The sequence below is a fragment of the Marmota marmota genome, unplaced genomic scaffold (genome assembly GCF_001458135.2).
Source record: "Marmota marmota marmota unplaced genomic scaffold, marMar, whole genome shotgun sequence".
NCBI classification, from domain to species: domain Eukaryota; kingdom Metazoa; phylum Chordata; class Mammalia; order Rodentia; family Sciuridae; genus Marmota; species Marmota marmota.
The window spans coordinates 8,204,881-8,232,850 of NW_026000241.1; the positions used below are offsets into that span (position 1 = coordinate 8,204,881).

Genomic DNA, 27,970 nt, shown 5'->3' on the forward strand with positions numbered 1-27,970 from the left:
GCCCCTGTCCTTTTTTTTTTTTTTTTTTTTTTTTTTAAGTGGGTAGCAGTCTGTCACTGAGCTATATCACAGCTCTTTGTTTTAATTTTGAAATAAACTTTCCCAGATTTACCAAGACTAGCCTCAAACTTGCAATTCTTCTGCCTTATTTTCCTGAGTCACTGATTGCAGGCATGCACCATCACACTCAGCTATACCTTTTGTTAATAAGCAACCAAGCAAATATTTTATCCTGTGTAATTTTAAAAAAAATTTAGTTATACATGGGCACAATATCTTTATTTTGTTTATTTATTTTTATGTGGTGCTGAAGGCCGAACCCAGGGTCTCACACGTGAGAGGCGAATGCTTTACCCCTGAGCCACAACCCCAGCCCCTCATCCTGTGTAATTTTGAACTGCAGTACAGATGAATAGGTCTTCCGTTTTAGAACTTGTGTATAGGGAAAATTTTTTTTTCAATGCTTTTTTCCAAGTGGCAGGCACTCTTCCACTGTTCTATACCCCCAGTGCAAGAAAAGCAGTTGTTTTTGTTTAATGGGATGCTGAGTATCAGGGCTGGAAGGGTAGCTCAGTGGTAGAGCACTTTCCTGCCTTGTGGAAGGCCAAATTCTGTCCCTAGTACTGCAAAAAATGAAAAATAATACTTCTGTGAGTATAATATTGTTAATGTTCAAGTATCAGAAACGTTCAATCCCTTTCCTTGTTTATTCCAATTTCTTTCTTTTTTTTTTTTTAATATTTCTTTTAGTTGTCAATTGACCTTTATTTTATTTATTTATCTTTATGTGGTGCTGAGAATTGAACCCAGGGCCTCGCACGTGCTAGGCAAGTGCTCTACCATTGAGCCACATCCCCAGCCCCTGTTTATTCCAATTTCCTGTGACAAAATTCAGTGAATTTTATTAGGTACTGTGTTTCAGGAACTGTGACAGACACCACAGATTGAGATGACTAGGACACAGTGCCTACCATCAAAGAGTTCATAATCTAGCAGGTGAAATAAATAAAATACAACACTTGAATACAGTATTCCCAATTTTATTATAGAAGGTATACCCAGAGCACCAGACAAATACAGGAGAGCTGCTATGCAAATGGGCTGCATATATAAGATAAAATGAATAGCTTTCTGGGAATGGTATGGAAGTAGTTGTTCTAATACAAGGTGTTTCTAGTATAGAATAAACTCTTATTCACAATACATAGGAATTGTTGTGGGGTCTGCGTATTCTGGAATTTAAAGAAGAAAGAGTGAGATGGCAGACTCCTAGTGATAATTGGCTTTAACGTCATAAGATAATGATAAGCAGTGAAATTGTTTTAGGCAGGATAGAAATGTATTTTGGGGAAACATACTTCAGTTTAGCAATACAGAAAGTGATGAATTAAAGTACAGAGAGAAAAGTTCCAAGAATCTAAGTATGAAGGCTTGATCCCGGAATAAATATCTAGTAAAAAAACTTCTTTGTGTCACCCTATTTCCTTCCTGGCCAGTCTTTCACTTTTTTCCCTATTGAAGTCTTTTCTCCAATTTCCCCTTTTCATGTAATACTACAGTCAGTGTCCAGGCTGTGGCATTTTACTCTTTCTGATCCGTATGTTCTTCTAGATGCTAACTCTGGCTTAGATTTTGCATCTGGAAAGGTTCCCCAAATCCAGCTTTATTCTGGAGAAAAAAAAAAACTTTCACCAGGCACTGTGGTGCATACTTACAATCCTAGCTACCTCGGGGGCTGAGGCAGGAAGATCCCAAGTTCCGACCCAGCCTTGGCAATTTAGCAAATTGTCTCAAATATAGAAAGGGCTGGGAATGTACCTCAGTCATTGAGTGCCCCCAGTACTGCAATCCTCAGTACTGCAAATAAAAATTTAAAAAATTTTAACTTTTTCTTTCTTTTTTTTTTTTTTTGATTGATTGAAGCAAAATGAATGAAGAAGATAACAAGTTCATTGGAAAAGGTTATGATAGAGCATGTTCTACCTGTAATTAGAAATTTGAGACAGTCCTAATAGGTATGTTTTTGGCTTCTAAGTAATTCCCTCTAGAACTACCTGAAGTCACTGAATATCCAAAGGAAACCCTAATTTCCCTAACTTTTCAAGGATTTAATGAGTAGAGCATTTGCTGATTTAGTTTTAGAATTGTCCTCTATCGGGCTGGGGATGTGGCTGAAGCAGTAGTGCGCTCGCCTGGCAAGCGTGCGGCCCGGGTTCGATCCTCAGCACCACATATAAACAAAGATGTTGTGTCAGCCAAAAACTGCAAAATAAATATTAAAATTCTCAAAAAAACAAACAAACAAACAAAAGATAGAATTGTCCTCTATCACTGCAGTAAGAATGAAAGCCTGGAGCAGCATTTGGAGCCCAGGCTTATGAATTCACTGAGGCAAGTAAACATAAAGCAAACTATTGTAGAAAACCCATCTCACAGGTAATTAGGCCTTGAAACTAAGGTTGTCATTCCATGTTATTACCATTTGAGCCATATGATCGGGGGAAGTTGGGTTCCTGTGTGCAATATAGGACATTTCACAACATCCATGGCCTTTACTCAATAGATACTAGTATAGTATTATCTCCCTACTTGCATCATCACAAATGTCTCCTAACATTTCCACATGTCTCCAAAAAGGGGTAATTGTCTCCATTGAAAACCATAGCCCTAGTAGGGCTAGTGATATAGCTTGGTAGCAGAGCACTTGTTCAACATGCCAAAGGCCCCATCTGCAACACTACCAAAAAGAAAAAGAAAAGAAAGATAGCCCTGAGAGAATAGAATAAGAGTAGTAAATTCAGTAAATCACTACAGATTTTTTGTTTTAATTTTTATGCTGTATCGGGATTGAACCCAGGGCCTGCACTCTGAATTTTGTGATGGGGTTGGAGTCATAGCGCAGTGGTAGAGTGCTTGCCTAGCACATGTGAGGCACTGAGTTCAAACCTCAGTACCGCATAATAATAATAATACATAAATAAAGTAAATGTTTTGTGTCCATCTACAACAAAAAATATTTTTAAAAGTTTTGTTGGGGATAGGGTCTTGCTAAGTTGCCCAGGCTTGCAATCCTCCTGCCTTAGCTTCCCAAGCAGTTGGGATTACAGGCATGCACCAATATGCTGTACTAATTCTTTGACCCATTGATCTGTTTGTTTTAAACTGGGGATTAAACCCAGACCAATTTACCACTGAGCTACTTCCCCAGCCTTTTTATTTTATTTTTAAATAGGGTCTCATTAAGTTGTTTAAGGTCTTCCTAAATTGCTGAAGCTGGCGTAAAACTTGTGATTCGCTTGCTTCAGCCTTCCGAGTCGTTCCAATTACAGGAGCGCACCACTGTGTTTGCCTTGACATTCTAAACACTACATATTCCTGATTTTCACCTTTTTCCTCTTACAGATATATTACTTTTTATTGGAGACTTTGAGGATTCCCTGAGAAATTATAAATTTTAAAAGTAGACATTTGTATACATTATGAATTATATTATCAGTTTATCAATTTCTACATGAAAAGACCTGGGAGCCAGGCGTGGTGTGCACACCTATAATCCCAGCTACTGACAAAGTTGAGGAAGGAAGATCACAAGAGTGAGACTAGCATCTGCAACTTTGTGAGACCCTGTCTCAAAATAAAAAATAAGAAGAGCTGACTTTGAATCCACAATCCTCCTGCCTCAGCCTCCCACGCCACAGGGATTACAGGCATGCACCACCGTGTCCAGCTCAAATTCACCTTTTTATGTATAACAAAAGCCATTTGTTTTTTGTTGTTGTTGTTTGTTGTTGTTGTTGTTGTTGTTTTAATAGCTATCTAAAGAACAATGACAGGCTTCTAATTTCATTACATATTATTCCTTGTTAAACCCTATTAATAGTCCTGTTTTTTCTATTTTAGGCCCTGGAGATGTATAAGGATGATTGGAACAAAGTGTCAGAACATGTTGGAAGTCGTACTCAGGATGAATGCATCCTCCACTTTTTGAGGCTTCCCATTGAGGACCCATACCTCGAAAATTCAGATGCTTCCCTTGGGCCTCTGGCCTATCAGCCAGTTCCTTTCAGTCAGTCGGGAAATCCAGTCATGAGTACTGTTGCTTTTTTGGCATCTGTGGTGGACCCACGTGTGGCATCTGCTGCAGCAAAAGCAGCTTTGGGTATGGACTCCCACCCCAATCCATCTGTCCAACAAAAAACCTTAATTTTTATCAAATTTAAATATTACTAGCTGTTAAATTAATTTCTATACATAATAAAAATCAGACGTTATCCTTTAGAGACACCATGTGCTTTGTAAAAAGTACTAAAACATGTTAAAGTGAGGTACTTTAAATATAGCAGTTAGCAAGACTGTGATATATAAGATAAATCATTAATGTTTATCTCATTTTGCTGGTATAAGGACTGAGCCCAAAGGAGGTCACTATATCCAAGAGAATATTACTTTGTCACACATCCTAGCAGTTTTAAAATTAAGGCAAATATTTGTGTAAAACTAGGTTATTATTCCATTTTTATTGTTGAACCAGAGGAGTTTTCTCGGGTCCGAGAGGAGGTACCACTGGAGTTGGTTGAAGCCCATGTTAAGAAAGTACAAGAGGCTGCCCGAGCCTCTGGGAAAGTGGATCCTACCTATGGCTTGGAGAGCAGCTGTATTGCAGGCACAGGGCCTGAAGAGCCTGAGAAGCTTGGTGAGTCACTGCTGAATACAAGAACAGGGTTACTAGATGTTTGTATTTCCCAGCAGCTTTCTAAAAAATACTTCATAAATAATCATAACCTTGCCTCTTAAAATTAGTATGACTTTTTTCTCTCTTACTGCTTTTTTTATGGTAGCTCAAAGTTTAAAAAAAAAAAAAAAGTCCTGCAATTGATAACAATATCCCACTTGTGAAGCATTTGATAGCTGTAGATCTAGGTTTTGAGCATATTGTTATAAGAATTTGTGTTTTTAATATTTATTTTTTAGTTGTAGTTGGATACAATATCGTTATTTATTTATTTTTATGTGGTGCTGAGGATCGAACCCAGGGCCTCGCACGTGCTAGGTGAGCACTGTACCACTGAGCCACAACCCCAGCACTAGTTATAAGAATATTGAAGGTACTTTTTGTGTTCAATTTATGTTGAATTGTTTTAAATTTGTATATTTATGTTTAATTCCCTTTGACTTTTATAACTTAGATAAAAATTTCTATAATATTCCCCTTTTAACCACTTAAGGGTTTATAATCAGTCTTGAAAAGGAGTAAAATGACTCAAATCACTTTATATACCCATCAGTAATTTGTTAAATGTTCTTATACAAGAGACTTATTTTCAGATTAATCAAACCTCTCATTAAATTTTTTGCCCTCACTTTTCTTAGTATTGCCTATATATGAAGTACTAGGCCTTTGATTTTGAAGAGCTATATACAGTCATTTGTTAGTTTGAAAACTCACGTATTTTCCTTTTCTTTAGTTCAGACTGAAATTAGGAAGCCAAGACACATCTCTGTTTCTTTTTGTCAATTCTACATCACAAGACAGTGCCCAGTTTAGACTGGGAAAACCTGAAGTTAATTTATTCCTGGATTTTATTTTTCTCAACTTTTTTTTAATGCGCGGGGTGGGGGGTGTTCTTTGTAGGGTCTTTTGGTTCCCCATGGTCATGGAAATGAAAAGTATTGGCAAAGCCTTCTTATTCGTTCAGTGAAGCTCCTGTACTTTGCAAAATGCAGGACATACTTTTACATGTACCGATTTAAAAATTGTGGGTGGAGGGATGATACATACCATAGAGCATCAGTGGTTAAAAAACAACTTGCAAATTTAGCCATTTCTAATTTGAAATTTAGAAGTAGAATTTGAAACAAAGAAGACCAAAATATTTAATAGGCTTAGTCTTTGTGAGGCTGGAGCTTCTTAATTAATCTGTGAACGTCTGATTTCTGCAGTGGGCAAACTTTGGGAAAGACTGTTGCAGGAAACTTTTGAGACTCCATCTGGCCTTTGAATGAGGAGAGCAGCAAAGTTAATTCATGGATCTGGAAGTAGCCTATTAGTTAAACTGTGCCAGGTGTGATATAGTAAACTCACTAGTTGCAGCAATAGAATTTGGATACTTTTTTTTTTTTTTTTTTTGGTGGTGCTGTGGATTGAACCCAGGGCCTTGTGTATGGGACACAGGCACTCTATCAAATGAACTATATCCCCAGCCCAGTATTTGGATACTTTTAATAAGGGCTTCGAAAAATACCATTCTAATATGAATATTTCTGAATGAGTTGTGAACATGTTTTTATAACTAATGCAGGCCTGTTATAGTTAATCTGATTTATATTAGGCTTTGACTACTGGATTAAATTAGAAAACAACAAATGTTTCTCCTTTGGAACTAACTCAGCAAAATTCGTAGTGGAAAGTCAACAGTGTGCCTCATACATGTCATAGAACAAAATAATGGCCTATTGCATAGCTCACCAGATTTTACTTAGAAAGATCCTCAGAATGCACTTGGATGGTAGGTGTATGGTAGAATTTAAATTTTACTTCATTTACTGTGTAATACATATTATTTTATTAACTGTAGTTAAATTATAAAATGGGAAAAAATATGCTTCCTTAGGAAATGTAAGATTTTTTTTTGTTTCTATCATTAACCTAGTTTGCTAACAATATCTTATCTGTAGTCAGCCTACTTTGCAATAGCACACCAGAATTTGTTTCTTGTATCTAACTGTAACTTAGTACCCATTGACTAACATTTCTGTCTCTCTCATCCCTTACTCACCTTAGCCTGTGGTAAGCACCATTCTGCTTTTAATTTCTATTACATTAATTTTTTTATATTCCACATATGAGTGAGACTTTGGGGTAACTTCTCTCTGTGCCTGACTTACTTCACTTAATATATTGGTCTCCAGTTTCACCCATGTGACAGTGACAGGATTTTATTCCTTATTATGGATGATTAGCATTCCCTTGTGTGTGTGTGTGTGTGTGTGTGTGTGTGTGTGTGTGTGTATATATGTACCACATTTTGTTTATCGATTTATCCTTTGGTGGATATTTAGCTTGTTTCCATTTTTTTTTTATTAGACCTCCCCTCTTAACATTATTACACTCAACTCATAATCTTTTAAGGGACACACTCAAACCATATCCACATCATAGCAACTTTACAGAAAGGAACTTTTTTATAGTTCATCTTCTTCACTGTATATTCATCAAGATCTGGTTCCTCTAAATTTGTGTTGTTAGGGGTTTGTTTGTTTGTTTGTTTTTGACAGACCATTCTGAGTATTCAAAAATTATTGATATTTGAGACCTTTGGGGGGGCTAATTAAAAATATTATTAGATTTTTTATTTGCCCTGAGGGAAAAGTAGGAGAAATCAACATCAAATGAAAAGTGGTGTTTTGTTTTGTTTTGTTTTTCTCTCCTTTTCTGAGATGCTGGGGATTGAACCCAGGACCTTGTAGATGTGAGGCAAGTACTCTACCACCTGTGCTACATCCCCCTGCCCCAGGATTTTTGTTTATTTGTTTTAATTCTCCGATGAATTTGGAAACTCTCTTCTCTAAAGTAGGGTACCAGAAGTAAAATATAAGTAGGATACATAGATATGCCTATACAGTTTTTATTTATTGAGGAAAGATCTTTAAAGGCCTAAAAGCTCCAAAGTACTGTACTATCTTATATTCTTATATGGAAATACAATGGAAGAAGACCCAAACCCTTCTGAGAATAGGATCTGCTTACAGAAACACCCAAGGACACCAGGCGGGCAGTATAACTGTGGTTGATCATTTATGTGCTGTTGAATGCTGAAAAAAATAAACCCACCAAGTCATTCAGTGTGAGTGTATTGAGCCTATTTGAGAGAAGCATTTTGGATTAAAGGTTTTTCTTAAATGAGCTTTTAAATATTAACTTACAATGATGGATGAAATAGTAAACGTTATCATGTAATTTTTTTTGTGTTCTCAATGCTATGGTACTTGTGAATAAAGTAGACCAAAATCCCTGCTCTGTGGGCTTGATAAAATTTGAATATATAAATAAAAATTTAATATATAGAAAGAGTGTGTTGGATGACAAATGCTATAGTGAAAAATAAAGCAGGAATGAGGAGGATAAGAGTGAAATGTGGGGAACTGCAATTTGAAATGGTCTGAATGAGGAAGTAGCATTGTTTTCATTTTAAAATCCAGAAATTGAAAGGTGGGGTTACATAGGTATTGTAAATAATGGTCAGATAATGTCTCATTGACAAAGTTACATTCAAATGAAGATGTAAATCAGGTCAGGGAGGGAGCCATGTAGACACCTAGAATAAGAGTGTTCCAGGCAGGGGAGCAGCCTATAAAGGGCCCTGGGCAGTATCTACCCAGCACAATTGAGGAACAACAAGGAAGTTCTGGATTGGCAGAGACAGGCATTCCTATTAGATGATGAGACCCCTTGTGGTTCCTCATAAAGTTTTAATGTTTACCCTAAGTAAGGTAGAGCCAGTGGAGGAATTAAGCAAAGGATTGTCAGAATCTGGCCGTTTCAACTGTTGTGTTGAGAACATGCCCTATCTCTTATACCTGTAATCCCTGTGACATAGAAGGCTAACACAGGAGGGTTGCAAATTTGAGGCCAGCCTTAGCAACTTAGTGAGACCCTGCCTCAAAATAAAATGAGCAAGGAATGTCACTCACTGATAGAGTGCCCCTGATTTCAAGACCCAGTACTGAGGGAGGGAAAAAAAAAAAGAAGAGAAAGATAGTGACACTGACACTATCAAGTAGTTGTTAAATTGATTAATTATGTAATATATTTAAACATCAAAATTTTTTTCTTTGTTGCATCACTAAAACTATTATTAAAAAGTTTTATTATGGTCTGGGGCTATAGCTCTGTGGTAGAATAGTTGTCTACATGTTCAAGGCCCTGGATTCAATCCCCGGTGTGGGGGGGTGGGGGGACAAGGCTTTGTTCAGGATTTTATTAAATGGCTTCGTTAAGTTTTTTCTTCACTTGACCTGTAGGCTAAACAAAATAGTTTTTCTAATAACCTCTTTATTTATAACAAATATACTGAAATTGATAGGCTATTTGGTGAAATTTTTCTATACCCATCAGGTTTAGCTTTACCATATTTATCTAACTGTATAGTTCCTGTGTATGTGTTTGCGCGCACAAGTGTGCAATTAAATGCAGGGGATTAAATGTGGGGTCTTGTGCATGCTTAGCACATATTCTTTTTTTTTTTAATATTTATTTTTTAGTTTTAGGTGGACACAATATCTTTATTTTATTTTTATGTGGTGTTGAGGATAGAACCCAGGGCCCCTCACATGCCAGGCAAGCATGCTACTGCTTGAGCCACATCCTCAGCCCAGCACATATTCTTACCACTGGGCAACCACTTAGCCCATAGGTGTCTTGCTATCTAAATAAGTGGTTATTTGTTATTTTTGGTGAACTATTTTAAAGTAAGTTGTGGACAGAATGATTCTTTGCACTGTAAGCTGTTCCATCGTATGTATGCATTTATTTATTTATTTATTTGAAGATGAGGACATTTTCCTACATTAACTACTATAGTAAATTTTGGCCCCTTTTGGGATATTAAATTTTTCATGAAGAAAGTTGGAATGAGCGTGCACATTCAAGAACCAGTAAGGGTGCTGGTCATGATGTACATGCCTGTAATTCCAGTGACTCAGGAAGCTAAAGCAGGAGGATCACAAGTTCAAGGCCATCCTTGTCAATTTAATAAAACACTAAATAATGCAGTGAGTCCCTGTATACAAATAAAAAGGACTGGGGATGTAGCTTAGTGGTAAAGCGCTCCTGGGTTAAATCCCCATACCTAAAAAGAACCAGTAAGGGTCTGTCATACTTTTTATCATAATCCCCCTTGCTATTTCCTCATCTCAAGTATCAGGGTTTTTAAAATCTTATTACCTTTTTGATAAAGATTAGATTAACTATCTTATCTTAATTTTAGTTTAGAGAAATTTCAGAGGTGAATTTTTGGGTTATCCTTATAATTAACTATGCTTTTGGGAAATTGAATCACAAATAGGATGATTAGAGAAGATTCTTTCATGATCAATTCATGTAATGTCCACAGAGCTCCTTAGCCTGAAGAATGAAGGACTTCAAAGAATACATCTGTGGAGCCATTGTCACAGCACTGTAAAGAACAGCCCAAGTTATCATACCTAGTTTTCAAGAAGATTTAGATCTGTAGCCTATCAGGAGATTAAGAAGATCATCCTATAATAATATTAAAAAGGTTACTTTCTAGGAACGTAAAACTCAGAAGTGACTATTAGAATTCTTGCCTCAGATACTACTCATAACTTATAAATAGCCTCACTGTTCTCACCATGAGGATTTCCATAACATTATTTATAAAGTCAGGCACTTCTAAAACACCACGTGTAAAAATACACTAGGGCAGTGGACCCAAGAAAACAGAGGAACAGTATTTTATTATGAGACTCATATCTTGTGGAGTGGGCTTCTCTCTTCTCTTTATTACTCTTATATTAAAATGTCCCTTTCAGATCTGTTTTAAAAGACATTGAAATAGAGACTCAAATTTCTGAGCACTTTTTTTTTTTTAATTTATTTATTTTTAGTTTTTCGGCGGACACAACATCTTTGTTTGTACGTGGTGCTGAGGATCGAACCCGGGCCACACGCATGCCAGGCGAGCGCGCTACCGCTTGAGCCACATCCCCAGCCCAGCACTTCTTAATTGGACGATTTAACCTTTAAGGACTAGCTAGAATTTAAGTGACTTCCTTGATTACTCATATTTTCAGGAAGAAAATGTCTTTCCTTATATAATTGCCTGCCTTTCAGGGACCATTTTATCAGATCAGGCATTTTGTTTACTCAATGAATACCTCTTGTTATTAGCAATTCAGAAGTTATATAAAACACTTTAATAACCTCTAATGATTGAGGTTTACACATACATGAAAAAAACCATTCCATTGTTGGAGAGTTTGGGGATACAGTGAAGGATGCATAGTACTAATTGGTTCAAGGAGCACTATGCATAGGAAGTGCTATAACAGAACAAAGTTACACATTATTTTAGACTTAGAAAGGCTTCACAAGGAGAGTGGAATTTGAGCTGAACGTGGAAAAGATGTTCAGAATGTCACTGAGCAGATTGGAGCAAGTAGTCCTTTGTGTAGAACAATGAGAATGAAGGCACAGAAACAGAAGGGAAGGTTATTTAGTGTAGGAATTAAAGCAGACTGGCCATTGTACAAAGTTCAAATGGGGACATAGCAAGCATGGCCAGAAAGGTAGATTATAACTAAGATGTTGAGAGCTAGAAGACTCACAAGTTTGAGCTGTATATTGCCGTCTTGTGAAATGCTTAAACTTCAATGTAGGGAAAGACAGGAATAGTCTCCCAGTATTGAATAACTGCCTGCCAGGCTACTCATTTCTGTTCCTCTTTGACAAGACAACATTGATTTTACTAGTAATTCTCAAAACTTTTGATCTCAGTTGTCCTTTATGCTCTTCAACAAAATTTAGGAGCCCAAGGTGCTTCAATTTATGAAGATTATGTCTGTTGATATTTACTATTTTAGAAATCAAAAGATTACTAAAAGCATTTACAAGAACATGTTCCTTTAGCCATTGGAGCGATGGCTTCATAAAACATCAGGTAGCCTTTACACATTTGTGAAACAATCAAACTGAAAAGATAGTAGCACCTTAATGTTAGGAAATTTTCTTACTTTGTGCTAGGCAAGTGCTCTACCGCTGAGCCACAACCCCAACCCCTCAGGGAACTTTATTATGCAAGCCACACCAACATCATCTCCCTGTAATTTTTATTTTCTTGTGGTTTGTATTTCCTCAGTACCTATCTTTTTTCTCCCTAGAATGCTCTTCTGTATGCACATGCTATCACTGCCCCAGTGACATTTCTGCTTAGAAAATGCTCATGTAGTTGTCATCATTCTGTGACAAGTAGTCATGCACCCCTCTGCTTCCCAACACATCTCATAGTGCCTCTTGTGAACTGTGGTTGACTTGTTGGTTTGTATCCTCTCCAGCCAGAATGTGATGCTCTTGGAGTTTGGTGAATATTGGGCTTATCAGTATTTAGTATCTGATTAAAAATTTGTTAAATGTGTGCTAAGTAATTTTATTTTTGCCTTAAAATTTTTAGCTCTGTCCATAATTTTCATATTTTTTTACTTGTAGAAGGAGGTGAAGAAGAAAAAATGGAAACAGACCCTGAAGCTCAGCAGCCTGAAAAGGTAAGGTCTATTTGAATTGTCTTACAGTAGGAAAAACCAGAGAGAGAGCATGCCTTTTGAACATAATGGTTTCAAGTTTTTTGTATTTGTTTGAATCCCTTTCAGGGAACTATGAATAGTTCTGTCAACCCTTGGATTTGTTGTTTAAGATATAGTTCTTCCAACATATGATAAGAATTTTCCACTTATTTATTTGCTGAAGATTTATCCATACCCTGTCTTCTTTTGTACCTCTTTCAGACACAATTTAGAAATATGAATACAAAAGTTAGTGTTGCTGGGGATATAGCTCAGTTGTTGCTTGCCTTGCATGCACACGACCCTGGGTTCAGTCTGTAACCCCACAAACTTTTTAAAAAGTTAATGTTAATGGTGAGTATTGAATTTTAGTCTCTAGGTCCTATACTTGTTCCGGAAGAGAATTAAAGTCATGACATTGTTTTCTAAGAGAGTCTGCCAGCAGAATATTATAAAAGATTTAATGAGAAGCTGATATTTGAGGTATTTTTTGGGGGGGGGGTGTTACTAGGGATTAAACTCAGGGATACTCAGGCGTGTAGCACCATTAAACCACATCTTCAGCCCTATTTTGTATTTTAAGTAAAAATACAAAATAGAGACAGGGTCTCACCGAGTTGCTGAGGCTGAGGCTGAATTTGAACTCATGATCCTCCTGCCTCATCCTCCTGATTAAAGAGTGGATAGAACTATTAACAATGCTAGGTAGGGAGAGACAATAGTATATCAATGCAAGGAGGGCATCAAAGTGCTCAGAATGTTATTGACCTATTCGCTGTTCGTAGGAAATTGTAAATTCAAGGTAGGCTGGACAGAATAAGACCATATAGCCTCTTCAAGGACTGGATATGGGTGTTTACATTCCGCAGACTGTTACAGAATATAATGGGCAGTCAGCCACCATTTGGGTATGTAAAAGCAGGGATTTAAGTCTTGATTACATGTGATATTCTTAATTTATAGATAAGGAGAATATAGGATAATAATAAAATGGATTGTAATTCCTACTGTGTCTCATGCTTTGTATTTTCTTGTTTTTTCTCCCCTGAATTTCTTTTTTGGGCAGTACTGTGAATAAAACCCAGTGCTTTATATAAACATTCTACTCTACCACTAAATTACATTATATGCCTTTTTTTTTTTTTTTTTGAGACAAGATCTTGTTAAATTGCCCAGGCTGGCCTCACCCATTTGCAATTTTCCTGTCCTGGTCTCTTGACTATTTGGGATTATAAGTTTGCATCATTTTGATGCAACCTTTACCAGGTTTGATTTTATTTAATTCTTTTTTTTAATATTTATTTTTTAATTGTAGTTGGACACAATATTTTTATTCCATTCATTCATTTTTTAAAATCTTGTTTTTTTAATATTTATTTTTTAGTTGTAGTTGGAAATACCTTTATTTTATTTATTTTTATGTGATGCTGAGGATCGAACCCAGGGCCTTGCATGTGCTAAGCCACAACCCTAGCCCTCATTTAATTCTTAAAGCAGCTTGATCAAATTAATGATTGTGTCTCCATTTTATAGATGATGTGATATAATTTATCTAGAGTCATAGGAATTTCAAAATCCGAAAATAATACCATATTTGTCCAAGGAATTGTAGTATTCAGTTCCCAGTGCATGAACATTTGCTTTTTGGTGGCTGTCCCTAAGATCACCAACAAATGGTTAGATTAAAAAACTTTGTCACCTTTTTTTTTTTTTTTTTTTTTTCCTGGTAGCATTTCTTCCTGCTTCTAAAAGGACTGTTTTTAACTAACTCCTTATTCTCTTGTTTTTGTACCTCTTTCAGGCAGAAAACAAAGTGGAAAATGAAACAGATGAAGGTGATAAAGTACAAGATGGAGAAAACGAAAAAAATAGTGAGAAGGAACAGGATAGTGAAGTTAGTGAAGATATCAAGTCAGGTAATTTGAAAAGTTCCTTAGATTTCATTATTATGTAATTATTAAAAAATGCATGAAAAATGCAGGTAGAAATGTTTCTTCATCTATTTTGGGTTTGTATTTTAATGTAATAAATTCGCATTTGAATTTCATTTAGCAGCTAGGTACCAGTGCTGATTCTGGTAGTTTTATTTTGCCTCTTCATTTTCAATAGTACACAGATGAACTAGTTATTCAATACCACTGAAGCACAGCCCCTATACCTGCCATTTTATTATCAGTGTCATTGGTTGATATAACCCTTTTTACCTTCCTCAAGGCTTGTGGAAATACTTTGTTCTCAGTTTCTGATTTTCTTTAGACCCTAGGGGTTCCCAGAGCATTCTGCTTACTAAAACAAATTTGTGGGTCTTAGGTTAAGTTCTCCTGAATTTTCCTTTATATCCAAGGGAACTATACACAGAACCTAGAGAAATAACAGGAAGACATTTAGAAAGTACATCTCAAAAAGTGGCAGACCTAAATGCTTGGAATGATTGAACAAAACTTAAAAAAAAAAAAAGAAGAAGAAGAAAAGGGCTGAGGTGAGAGAGAACATGGGTTATGGAAACTATGTACACTGGTAATAAAGCTTTCTGATATTTTCAGAAGAAAAGGAGACTGAAGAGAACAAGGAACTCACTGATACATGTAAAGAAAGAGAAAGTGATACTGGGAAGAAGAAAGTGGAACATGAAATTTCTGAAGGAAATGTTGCCACAGCAGCAGCAGCTGCTCTTGCCTCAGCTGCTACCAAAGCCAAGGTCAGCCCTTTGCAGTGTTCTATTACACTATGAATGGCCATATTGTTTTGAGTTAATTGGAAACATTTAGTATAAAGAGCCTTGCTCCCAATAGGAGATGACTATTTGCTTGAATGGCATTTCTAGGTTAAGAAATTCACAGGCAGGAGGAGGTTGGAAGAAAAAGGAAATCCGGTCCTAAAGGGTGACTTTTTTCATTCCATTCATTGTGTCATTTAGCCTTGGAAGACTACAGAGATTGAAGGCAGATACTGAAGTCCCTTTTAGGGACCAATTGTCTTTTTGTGATGAATTTGTCAACAAAACTTGTCTTGGACCATTGTTCAAATAATCTCTATCAGATTGAAATACTTATTATTTTTAAGACAAAACTCTTGTTTCCTTATATAAATACATCACCCTTATTACAGACTGAAAGGAGGGAGGGAACTGAAAATAGCTCTTTTTCTGCTTGAATTTGCCAGCTTTTCTGGGGGTGGTTTTTTCTATTTATAATAAAGTATCGGCTGCACAGCATATTTAAGAAGACAAGAAAATGTTACTTTTCTCCACTTCATGTTAATTTAGCATTTTAAAGTATTCCAAACATGAATATATGAAGTTTTAAAAAATCTTTTCACTCATTCTACATTCTACCTCAGAAGTAGTTTCCTTCCATTATAGGTTACCACATTCAAAAAGCAGTGATTATAAGTACATTTCTAATCATTTTTTATCTTGAGCTTGGTAAAGGTGTTCTTTCATGTTTTTTAATTTCCTCAAAATTTTCAGCTCCTGTGCATTTCTCTGAAAATGATTCATAAAAGACCCATAGATGAACCAGTTCCAACCACAAGGCCACTGTTTTGAGTGCCCACCCACGTGGCCTATGTCCAGATGGACTTGGGAGAATGGGTGTCTAGAGGGCATAGTAATGTTCAGTCAACCCAGCAGTTTCCCAGCTGATATTTACTATTATAATCGCTTGACATCCCACATATTCATAGTTCCCAGGTCTTCCAAAGGTATCTTCTGATCTGTATGGCTTTTTAGCTCAATTTTAAGTATTCACTTTCCCCTACCACCACCAACACAGTTCCTCTAGGAAGTTTTGAGGTATACTCGTGCTTAAGTGAGTGCTAATATAGATACCAATTTGTGTTTCATGTTTTCTAGTTTTATGCCTTCATTGGAAACACCGTTTTATGTCTCTTTGTCTTTTTCTCGGACTGTTTCGTCAGCTTGTCTTTGAGCTGAGTTCTTATTGTTAATGCCGTTACCAGAGTTCTTAGAAACTTTAAGGATTGGCTTGGGCATATTCTTTCGTTTTATAGATGAGATGCTAGATGCTAACATGACTAGATGATTCAAGAACTTTTCAAGAACTTTTCTTTCTTTCTCATCCTCCAGGTCTGCAACTTCAGGTGATCTTTGATTCCTCTGATTCTTTTAACATTCCCTGTCTGGTCAGCTACCAAATTCTTCCTAGCCCTATCTGTTAATGTCCCACCCTCCCTTAGGTCAGCTTCCCTTACTTTTATTTTTTTATTTTTTAACCTTGTACTAGTAATTGAACCTAGGGGTATTCTGATCCACCACTAAGCTACATCTCTAGCACTTTTTAAAATTATTATTTATTTTTAAAAACTTTTAAGTTGTAAATGGACACAGTATCTTTATTTTTTATTTGTTTATTTTTATGTGGTACTGAGGATTGAACCCAGGGCCTAGTAGAGGCTCTAGAGCTAGCTCCTGAACAGATAAAGTAGCATGCTTTCCCCCATCCTAGCTTACCACTGAGCCACATCCCAAGCCCTTTTTTAATTTTTTCTTTACTTATAGATGGACACAATACCTTTATTTTGTTTGTTTATTTTTTAATTTTGAGAAAGAATCTTGCTAAGTTGCTTAGGACCTTGCTAATTTGCTGAGGTCCTAACCTCAAACCTGGAATCTTCTTGCCTCAATCTCCCAAGTCTCTTGGATTACAGGCATGCACCACTGCACCTGACATGGAACATGTCTGTTTTTGCATTGCATCTTAGTGATAGCTGTGACTTTCCCCACTGAAAGGAGGGGTATGAGACTGGAAGCAGGAGCCCACTGACAAGGTGCTCTCTGGGTCCCTTCCATCTGGGTCTTCAGGCTTAAAGGAAAGGAAGGACCCTGAACTATACTGCTTTAATAACTTCCATCTCCATCCGTTTAAAATTTCAGAGTCTTTAGTAGGGGTTCAGAATTTCTTTGTGATCAGAACCCTTTTTGGTTTTCAAGCCTGTTTTCTTTTTCTTTTCTTTTCTTTTTTTTTTTTTTTTATAATTTTTAGTTGCCAATGGATTTTATTTCTTTATTTATATGTGGTGCTGAGGATCGAACCCAGGGACTCATACATGTCAGGCAAGCACTCTACCACTGAGCCACAAACCCAGCCCAAGCCTGTTTTCTTAATGTGTACCTCCTGTATTATTTTCTTTATGCCATTCTGTTAAACAGAATCATGTTTTACCTCTAGCTTCCCTCAGAATGTGTTTCTTTTACTCTTTCCTGTTATTTCCCTACTCTATATCACTGTGCTGTGGCCTTAATTCCTTGCCTGAGAAGGAATTAAACTGGTAGGCTACTTTGAAAAGTTTCACAAATACCTTGTGTTTTTCTCAGATATCACAGCTATTTAATATCTGCAGCTTTGGGCACAGAAGTGCATTTAGTAGGCACTACTTACTGACAATCTTACATCTGTTTGAATGTTTTACTGCGTAGAAACTACCTTTATGGATCATTTGGCCGAGGCCTTCACTATTCAGAAAAGTGTCTACAGAATGTTGTTTCCCCCTGAGAATAAATTTCATTCTGCTCATATTTCAAATTACTAGGAAGTTATATTTTTCTTCTCCAACCCCCACCAGAGATTGAACTGATAGCCACATCCCCAGCCTTATTTTGTATTTTATTTAGAGATAGGATCTCACTGAGTTGTTTGCTTTTGCTGAGGCTGGCTTTGAACTCGTGATCCTCCTGCCTCAGCCTCCCAAGCCACTGGGATTATAGGTGTGCACGACCACACCTGGCTAGATTTTCATTTTTATTATGTTTCCCTCTGGTTTGTGAATATACTATACATGCTTATGCTATATAGCTTGGCAATGTGAGCTGTTCTGTACCACTTACAGCTGCATCTGATATATCTCACAGCACATAATCATTTTTGTACTACGTGGTAATCAGAGGGTAAGGAATTCACTTAAATTACTGTAATTAGTATAACTTAGCTAGCCAATCTAAGTTTCAGTTACTCTCTTAATTGTGTCTATAAACAGCCTTATTATTATTAAGAGTTTGTCACCCTCTGACATGAAGTGATAATTAGTCTCTACATCGATCTCCTGAACAGATGAGGTGGCATGCTTTCTGGTTTCTCCCTATCCTTACTATAGGAGATGCTCTTCAAGAATATGTCCATTTTTGCATTGCATCTACTGATAAGTTGTGAATTGTGCCACCTGAGGTAAGAGTGTGTGAATGTAAGCAGGAGCATCATTAGTTAGGTCCCTTCCATTGGAGCGTTTAGACTTAGAGGAAAGGAAGGGCCCAGAACTGTTGCTGGAATAAACTAGAATTTCTAGAACATGTGCTCTTGCACGCACGCACTCACTCTCTCTTTTTCCAACAACAATAGATTCAGCTCTTCCAAGAAAGCAGGAGACCATGTTTCCTTAAAGTCACATACATTTCTTTCAGTTTTATTCACAAATCACTTTATGTTTACATCCCTAAAATGGTGAAAATAGGTGTTAGCTCTGGGGTAATACGAAGTAATTTTCTTAATATCTCAAAAATATATCATAATTTGCTCATTTACTGAAATTTCTTCTGGAGATAGGAAAGTCAGCACTGTATTTGATGTCTTTAATCAACACTTTAATTAGGAAGTGTTGATTAAAATTAAAGGAATCGAGTTCAGTTTCTCAATAGACTGACTCTTTCTCCTGTTGTTTCTACTCCCTACATCATGTTTTCCTTACCTTCTCTCTAAAATTGCCAAGCAGGCGTAAATTTGGGTCTTCCCTAGGCCTCCTTGACTTTGGGGACTGGAAATCAGATAAGTAGATAGCACTTTAAATGCTGGGGAGGCTTTGGGAGTCAAAAAGCAAGGAGGCCTTTGGAGGAACTAATGTTAATGTGTCTGAGGTTCCCAACATTGTTAGTGCTAGGAGAGTAGGTCAACAAAGTAGGCCCATAAAGCATAAGTAAGGCTGCAACTTACAAGTATTGCACCTATTGTGTTCCAGGCACTGTTCTAGGGACATTGAGTCCTCATAACAAACCTACTGCAGGTAGTTGTTTTCTAGTTTGACAGATGAAGAGAAAAGGTACCTTCTAGACCTGTCTATACATACAATAAGCATTCTTTCCTCTGCTTTCTGGCTGTTAGCTGCTTAAAGAAAGCTAGAATGATAGGAAACTAATCTTAGTATGAAGGGAGACAAGCTGAATACATACCAAAAAAAAAAAACTTTTAAAAACATATTTAAAGCTTGTTCTGATTAACTGCTCAACAAAATTAAACTCCCTTTAATGCATAAAATAGTAAAATAACTTCTGCTTGGACAGCCAGTTACTATTCTACCTCATACTTTGTATATCATGTTTCAGAATCTTCAAACCAGGATTTATTTATTTTTTTTAAGAGAGAGAGAGAGGGAGGGTTATTTTTTTTAAAAAAATATATTTATTTTTCAGCTTTCCACAGACACAACATCTTTGTTTGTATGTGGTGCTGAGGATCGAACCCGGGCTGCACGCATGCCAGGCGAGTGCGCTACCGCTTGAGCCACATCCCCAGCCCCCAGGATTTTTTTTTTTTTTTTTTTTTCCTTTTTTTCTAATTTTCACATGTGAGAGAAAACATGGCCCTTGACTTTTGAGGTTTGGTCTGTTTCATTCTGCATTATGTCTTCAGTTTTATCCACTTAACCGGCAGTTGACATAATTTCATTCTTCATAGCTGAATAAAACTCCAATGTGTGTATATGTGCATGTATGTATACGTGTGTGTGTATACACATCATAATTTCTTTACAAATCATCAGGATTCAAGGAGTCATAATCTCATAAAAATAGACCTAGAAACTAAAAACATTAATCCCCCCTCAGTAGTTATTAGTGATTTGTTGACAAAATTAAGAAGTTTTTTGTTTTTGGTTTTGGTTTTTTGGTGCCAGAGGATTGAACCCTGGGTTGCTTAGCCACAGAGCTCCTTCCCCAGTGCTTTTTTATTTTATAGGTGGGTACATATCTTTGTTTCATTATTTTACTTTTATGTGGTGCTAAGGATGGAACCTAGTGCCTCACGCATGCCAGGCAAGCGCTCTACCACTGAGCCACAACCCCCCCAGCCCCCGCCCCAAGACTTTTTTGATGCCTCTTTGTAACTTTTAAATTTTATATTATGCATAAACTTATAAAAAATATAAATTATATAACAATATACAATGATAACAGTCTTAGAGTTCTGTAATATTTATTTAGACTGGGTAATGGGTATAGTTTATGATAGTTCAGAAAAGTTAACATGATTATTATAAAGTTGTTGTGCTGAGGTTGTGGCTCAGCGGTAGAGCGCTCGCCCAGCACATACAAGGCCCTGGGTTCAATTCTCAGCACCACATAAAAATAAATGAATAAAAATATTGTGTCCAACTAAAAAATTTCTTTAAATAAATAAAGTTGTAAAACCTCATCCTCATATTTTGCTTACATTTCTGAATCTTCCTGCATATGGGTCCCCAGAGCTTGAACATAAAACTATATTTCTCTTTTTCAACTGAGAAGAAAAAAAAAAAACAAGTCTTCCACTATGTGTTATATGTCAGTTTAGCTCCTAGAATAAATTCTTTCATGTTAGCTTCTAGGTTCTGTAGGAAACAGAGCAGTAAGATAGCCACTCTATGCCATTTCTTAAAACCTCGTGTAGAAGCAAGATGAGCACAAAAGTTCGCAGGTATTATGAAGGGGAAATGCAAAGTGGTATTGGGAAGCTCCAGTTGGCATCTGTAGAAGGTAGGATTGATCTTTACAGGTAGTCAGAGCCCTGGCCAAATACGGGTAATGTGCATTCTTCTTTGTACTGCTTAGCTGGCAAGAAGCATGAGTAGGACTCACCATCAGGCTGGAGGCAGCAGATGGCAGTCTTCCAGAGTAACTTCCTGTCTGCTCCTGTGTTTGCTTTTCTGGCTCTGGATGCCATTCTCATGCTCTGGGCAATACTGTTCTGTCCTTCCACACACACAGTCTGCTCACCACTGGGAAGAGAGCAGCTTTGCATCTGCTCCTTTGCAGCTGAGGAGACAACTGCCTGCCTTAGGGAAGAGAGGATCGTGAGGGGAGGTACAGGGGAGAGGCTGAGGAAGTTCACCACAGGTCACCTATCAAAGCCCTAGTTTAACCTCTCCTCCTTTATAGGCTCTTTGATGGGAGAAGTTTACCATGAGAGAGATTTCCTTCGATCCTTTAAAAGGGTTGCTTTAGCTATAAGGACCAGGAATTTAAGGAGAGTTATTATTTTACATTGAAATAAGTGTTTGGAAGAGACATGCAAATTGGACATATAAAGCACACACCTTCAGTTACAGAATTCCCACTTTGAGAGGGCTGGGGGTAAAGTTCAATGGTAGAGCACTTACCTAGTATACATAAAGCCCTGAGTTCCATCCTCAGCAGTGCACAAAAGCAAAACAAAATTCCCACTTCAAATTGCATTTTTTAATGTTTTTTTAAAACAAATACTTACCTAAATAATTTGAATGATCTTTTTCTCTTAGCATCTGGCTGCTGTGGAAGAGAGAAAGATCAAATCCCTCGTAGCTCTCCTGGTTGAGACACAAATGAAGAAATTAGAGATTAAACTTCGACATTTTGAGGAGCTGGAAACTATCATGGACAGAGAGAAAGAGGCTGTAAGTAAGAGGAATTCCATAGTGGGTGTTTGACACTTAACCCTAACCACCTTTCAAAAATACAAGTTAGATAATATAAATAGTGACCTACCCCATTGGTCTCAGTAGCTCTAGTCTGTCCTTTTTGACTGGTTTGATTGTCCTTTCCAAAGGATTATCAGCCAGTGATTATAAATAAAAGGAACTCCATTCACTTTCTAAAACCAGTTGTCTAAGCTTCTTGTACCCCTTTGCTGTGTAGATACATGACGTTAAATTATACAAGTTAGAACTTGGACTTACTTTCATTACCTACTTGTTTATCAATGAAGTAAAATCCATATAATTCCATTATCTGATTCAGGGATTTTTCTTGATTACCCATCTTTTTCAGTATAAATATGAGGAAGTAGACATTAATCTCAAGAGCCTCATTTTCTGTGATCCCTCCTGACATCCGGTCTTGAACTTTCTCATCTTTCCTTCTCTGCCCTGTATATTGAGCCTCTTACACAACATTCTCTGGAACAGAAACTTTTGACATAAGGATATGACCCAAACAGAAAATTTATGAAATAGTCCAAAAATGAGAAAGGATGCCAGGAAAATAAAAAACTGAGAAGCACAGGAACATTTTGCTTTTTCAGAAATTCCCTTGAGATAACCAGAAATTGAGTTCTTGGGAGTTTATTTTTTTAAAATGGGTTGAGAAGGAATTCATGACTTCCTAAACATAAGCTGAATGTGAGGATTTAGTTAGAATTTTCCTCCTGTTTTGATTTTTTAAATCTACATACGAGATGTTAATTCTCTTCTCTAAATAGAATTTTAAGAATAAATTATTGCAGAAGAGTGCACATTTTTATGGATCTATTTGTATTTTTTCAACTGTTTCTCAGTGGTCAATCCAAGTAAGTCCTCTGGCAAATTCTTCCTGATGAGTAATCCAGTAACTCTCACCATACTTCATTTTCATTTTGTCTTAAGACCAGCTGGGATACTAACAAGACATGTTAATCTATAGAATAGAGAGGAGAGAGTCTACTTCAATAACTCTCCTGCTTCCATCCCCACCACCCCATCTCCAGTTCCCTGATGTGAGCAGTTCCTAACTGAGTGTACTCTCAATCACTGCACTCCCCACATCTTTTTTTTTTATTTATTTATTGCTGATAGATCATTTATTTATTTATTTATTTATTTATTCATTTATATGCAGTGCTGAGAATCAGACCCAGTACCTCACACATGCCAGGCAAGTGCAATACCACTGAGCCACAGCCACAGCCCCCGAACATCTGTCTTCGAGCTCCTGTCTGCTATACTTTGGCCCTTTCCTGCCCAAGAGCCTTTGAGACCCCAAACTCATCTCCGTTACCCTCTGCACCAACCATGCCAGACCACACATAGGCTTCCCTTGCAGCCTTCTTCTCTTTGACACCTGATTGTATCCTGTTCCTCTGCCAGGAAGATTTTTTTTTTTTTTTGCCTATCCCCTGTATCTTTCAGCTATGGGTGGTATGCTCTCCTTTTTTACCACTGTGGCAGCCTCGAAAGCACTTCCTGTATATAATTTCCAATTCTTGTGTCCACATCCCATACCAGAAAATATACTCTTAGAGGGCAGGGACTTACTCATCTGTCTTCTTTAACACAGAACTGGCGCATCATAGGCCCTTATTTAAGTATCTTGAATGAATTCATGCCAGCATCATTGTCAAAAGTTGAAAAAAATGGAAAGGAAAATTGGCCCTTGGAGGATTTAGTTTAATATGGAAAATAGTCACGAAAAGAAATACTAGTAATACAGAGTGTTCAGTGCTATTGGGGAAATAGAAAGGAGGAATCCCTGGGAGATGCAGAAAGGGAAAGGCTATCAGAGAAAATTTCTAGAGGTGTTGCTTTAGGGAATGAGTATTTGTGTTTATCCTTAATAAGCTTTTCTTTTGTCATTTTGTGGAGTCTCTTAGGGGACTCTGGCAATAGGGCTACAACATAATGAGTTATTGGCACATGCACAATTCCAGTGGTGCTTAAGTAGTTACCAACAACAACCAGATGCCTTATTATCATTCATGAAGCCTGAGTGATTTATTAGCCTTGAATGTTGGGGTGACCCTAGCTGAGCTCTTATAGAACAATGTCTAGATTGTCCAGGGGCTCTTCTCTTAGCTCTAAATCATTTTCTTTTCAGAGAGTGAATTTATACCACCAGTCTTTTACACCTGATAGAACTGGTCTGTCATCTAAGAATAGTAGAGCCCTTATTCTTTTCCACTTCTGTTCATTGGCTCCCAGACACCCAGCAGCAGTATATAATGGCTTCACTTCTCTTAGCTCATCAGTTTTCCTTCTGTTGTAAATTTTTAAAAAATTTATTTACGTACTTATTTGGTACTGGGGATTAGATTAAATCCAAGGCCTTAAACATGCTAGGGCAAGTACTGTACCACTGAGCTACATCGTATCCCTTTTTTTCAGACGTGACCTTACTAAATTGCCCAGGTTGGCCTTGAACTTGGATCCTCTTGCCTTAGCCTCCCAAGAAACTAGAATTACAATCATATCCACTGTACCCAGCTTTTTTGTAATTCATCGCAATCCTCTATAAACTTTCTAAAGTGGGGTGTCACTGTTTTCCTCAGATTGTTCTGATCTTCTGAGGATTAGCAGTCCTCCTGCCTTGGCTTCCCAGGTATCTAGGACAACAACCATACACTATCACACCTGGCTCTGACTTTTTTTAAAATATTAAATTCTAATCAGAGCACACAAATTATTTTACAATATAGTATCTGAACAAAACAGCACAACTGAAAATGGGAAAATACACTATCCAATACACAGGGCTGCTCTGCTCACATTGTTTGGAATCGGCTACATTTAGTACAGGAAAATTCTTTGTACAGGACAGCCCTTAACCCTGCCTAATGAGTATCAATAGCTGAACTCTGTTATTTACCTATTACTGCATTAAAAATTAACAACAAAGCTTAGTAACTAAAACCAGATAATATTTATTTTCTCACATGGTTTCAGAAAAGTTATTCAAAACAGCAAGAGCGTGGTAAAGCACCCCAAAAGGGAAACCTATTATCTCAACCTGGAAGATACATCACTTCTGTTGTACCTTCCCAGCCACACAGACCAAGCCTAGTTCCGTGGGTTCAGCAGGGATGGTGTACATATTAGGAAGTGGATGGTTAGAGGTCAGCTTGGAGACTTGCTTTGACAATGACCAGAATTAATCCTTTGAACTTCAAAATGTCTCCTGTTCATTTTTTGCACAATTAAAACATGAGTTAGCCAGGTGCAGTGACACATACTTGTAAGTCCCTCTCCTGAGGCAGGAGAATCACAAGTTGGAGACCAGCCTGGGCAACTTGGTAAGGCCCTCTCTCAAACTAAAAATAAAATAGGACAGGTGTTATGGTGCACGCCTGTAATCCCAGTGGCACAGGAGGCTGAGGCAGGCATATCACAAGTTCAAAGCCAGTCCCAGCAACTTAGCAAGACCCTGTCTCAAATTTTTAAAAATGGCCAGGGATATAGTTTATTGATTAAGCACCTCTGGCTTAAATCCCTGGTATCAAAATTAAAAAAAAAAAAAGAAAGAAAGAAAGAAATAGTATTGGGGGTATAGCTCAAGGGTAGAGCACCCCTGGGTTAAATCTCCAGTGGACAGGGTTGGGGAATATGACCTGTTTTTCTCCACCTGGCACTAGTACTCTGTTCTGTGAGCAAGTAAAGCCATAACTACTAATCTCCTGGTGATTTTCACACAGAACTATTTTAAAGATGAGAGAAGGATGGCATATGCCTGGCACAGTGTTTAGCACATAGTTAATGTTCAGTAAATATTTATGTGCCTTCTTTTATGCACACCAGTATGCAGCAATGATATATGAATGTTAAATATTTATGAGCTGTTTCTGGCTTTGTGAATATTAGGTTACTCAGTGTGTTAAAGCATTTTATATAGATTTTCTCAGTTTGGTGAGACCCAAGCAATTTAATCTCCAAAAATTATATAAGGAAACTATAAGCAAGGAAATACTTATGCTTTGAATCTCCCTGTTCAAGAATCCAGTAGTGATGCTGAATGGCGTAATCTTAATTTCTTCATTAGTTCTTCTTAGAGATGAGACAGGTAGGTTATGAACTTCTGTTCACACAGGTCAAAAAATGACATACCAGGTCTTAAACCCATGTTACTTAGCAGTCTGGATTTATGTAGTATTTTATAATTTATAACGAAATAAGCCATTTTTATCACATTTTAACCTAGGGACTCTGAAGTAGGCAGGTTTTGTCATCCCCTTGTGAGTCAATAAAGCTGATGCTGTGGAAAGTGAACAGATCCTCTGGTTGTGGAGCTTCCCAGCTCCCTAATTTCCTTGTGCCTACTGCATTGCCTCAGTTCAACATTTTGGAGGGTGGGGTGGGGTAAGGGGCGTTACTCACTGAGTTACTGAGGGTGTTACTATAAATTGTTGAGGCTGACCTCAAACTTGGAATCCTTCTACTACCTCAGCGTCCCTAGTCACTGGGATTACAGGTATGCATCACCATACCTGACCCTCAATTTTTAAAGAGCACTCTTACTTGCTTAACCCAATACACAGCAGATTCAGCATAATTTTTCTTTAATTAAACATTTGGTTTTGTTTAAAACTGATGTGAAGGTGTTTTTTTTCCCCCCAATACCTTAAAATCGGGTGTTCTCTTGAGTCTTAAGTATTTGGTAATTAAGAATAAGGATGTAGGGCTGGTGTTGTAGTTCAGTGGTAAAGCACTTGCCTCGCATGTGTGAGGCTCTGGGTTTGATCCTCAGTATCACACAAAAATAAGTAAAGATACTGTATGTTCATCTACAACTAAAAAAAAAAAGAATAAATAAGGATATAGACCAGGCATGGTGGCACATGCCTGTAATCCCACCAAACTTGGAAGGCTGAGGCAAGAGGAACACTAGTTTAAAGCCAGCCTCAGCAGTTTGGTGAGACCCAAGCAATTTAGCAAGACCCTGTCTCACAACAAAAAATAGAATAAGCTAGGGATGTAGCTCAGTGGTTAAGCACCCCTGGGTTCAATCACCTATACCAAGAAAAAAAAAAGAAGAAGAAGGATGTAAAGATTTTAAATGTTTTATAGGTATCATTAGTGCTCAGCAGCCATTGTCCCAGTGTTCTCAGTGTTAATAAGAAGGAAGGCAGTTAAGGAATTTACAGTCTCCCAGAGCAAGAAGCATCGACTCCTGTCTCCAGAAAGATGCTGCTGGACCAAGCCACCGTTATTTAGTGCCACACTCAGGTCACACTCAGCAGTCAGGAAAGCAGATTTTAGACAGATTGTGTTAGAAACTACAACAGTCTGGAGACAGCCAGAGTACCTGGACCCTGCCTATAGCAGCATTCACATTTTAATGTTTTTAAAAATAAAAAAAGACCTTCTTTTTTTTTTTTTTTTTTTTTTTTTTTTAGAGAGAGAGAATGAATTCCAATATTTATTCTTTAGTTTTTTTTTTGGCAGACACAACATCTTTGTTTGTATGTGGTGCTGAGGATCGAACCCGGGCCGCACCCTTTGCCCTCACAGTCATTCTATAAAATTTTTAAAATTGGGGGCTGGGATTGTGGCTCAGCGGTAGAGCGCTGGCCTAGCACGGGCGGCACCCGGGTTCGATCCTCAGCACCAAATAAAAATAAAGGCATTGTGTTGTGTCCATCTACACCTAAAAAATAAACATTCAAAAAAATTTAAAATTTTGTCTTACCCAAAGCTAGAGTTTGTGTTTGTTAGATTAGAATGCAAATACTGTGGCCAGGGCATGTAGAGGCAAGCTAAGATAAATATAGAGTGGCTCTTAGAAGCCTGCAGGGATCCCAACATAGTAACATCCATCAGTTGACCTGACATCCTCAAAAGACAGATTTTTAAATCTTTATGTGAAAATAACCAGATATATTTTCCTATGGAAACTATGACTGAATATAAAATTATGATTTCACATCTTGCATTGTTAACATAAATCTTTTATTTACAACCCAAAACATGTTGT

General features: G+C 37.3%; 1 protein-coding gene across 1 annotated transcript in view; it reads left to right on the forward strand.

The window, feature by feature from the left end:
- Positions 1–27,970, forward strand: part of Smarcc1 (SWI/SNF related, matrix associated, actin dependent regulator of chromatin subfamily c member 1) — a 140,760-nt gene that overhangs the window by 98,692 nt on the left and 14,098 nt on the right. Inside the window, exons 23-29 of the mRNA XM_015488913.2 lie at positions 3,901–4,159; positions 4,532–4,693; positions 12,224–12,279; positions 14,099–14,213; positions 14,841–14,995; positions 21,796–21,930; positions 22,196–22,201. Coding sequence (XP_015344399.2) covers positions 3,901–4,159; positions 4,532–4,693; positions 12,224–12,279; positions 14,099–14,213; positions 14,841–14,995; positions 21,796–21,930; positions 22,196–22,201 — 888 coding nt within the window. The remainder of the gene's footprint in view (positions 1–3,900; positions 4,160–4,531; positions 4,694–12,223; positions 12,280–14,098; positions 14,214–14,840; positions 14,996–21,795; positions 21,931–22,195; positions 22,202–27,970) is intronic.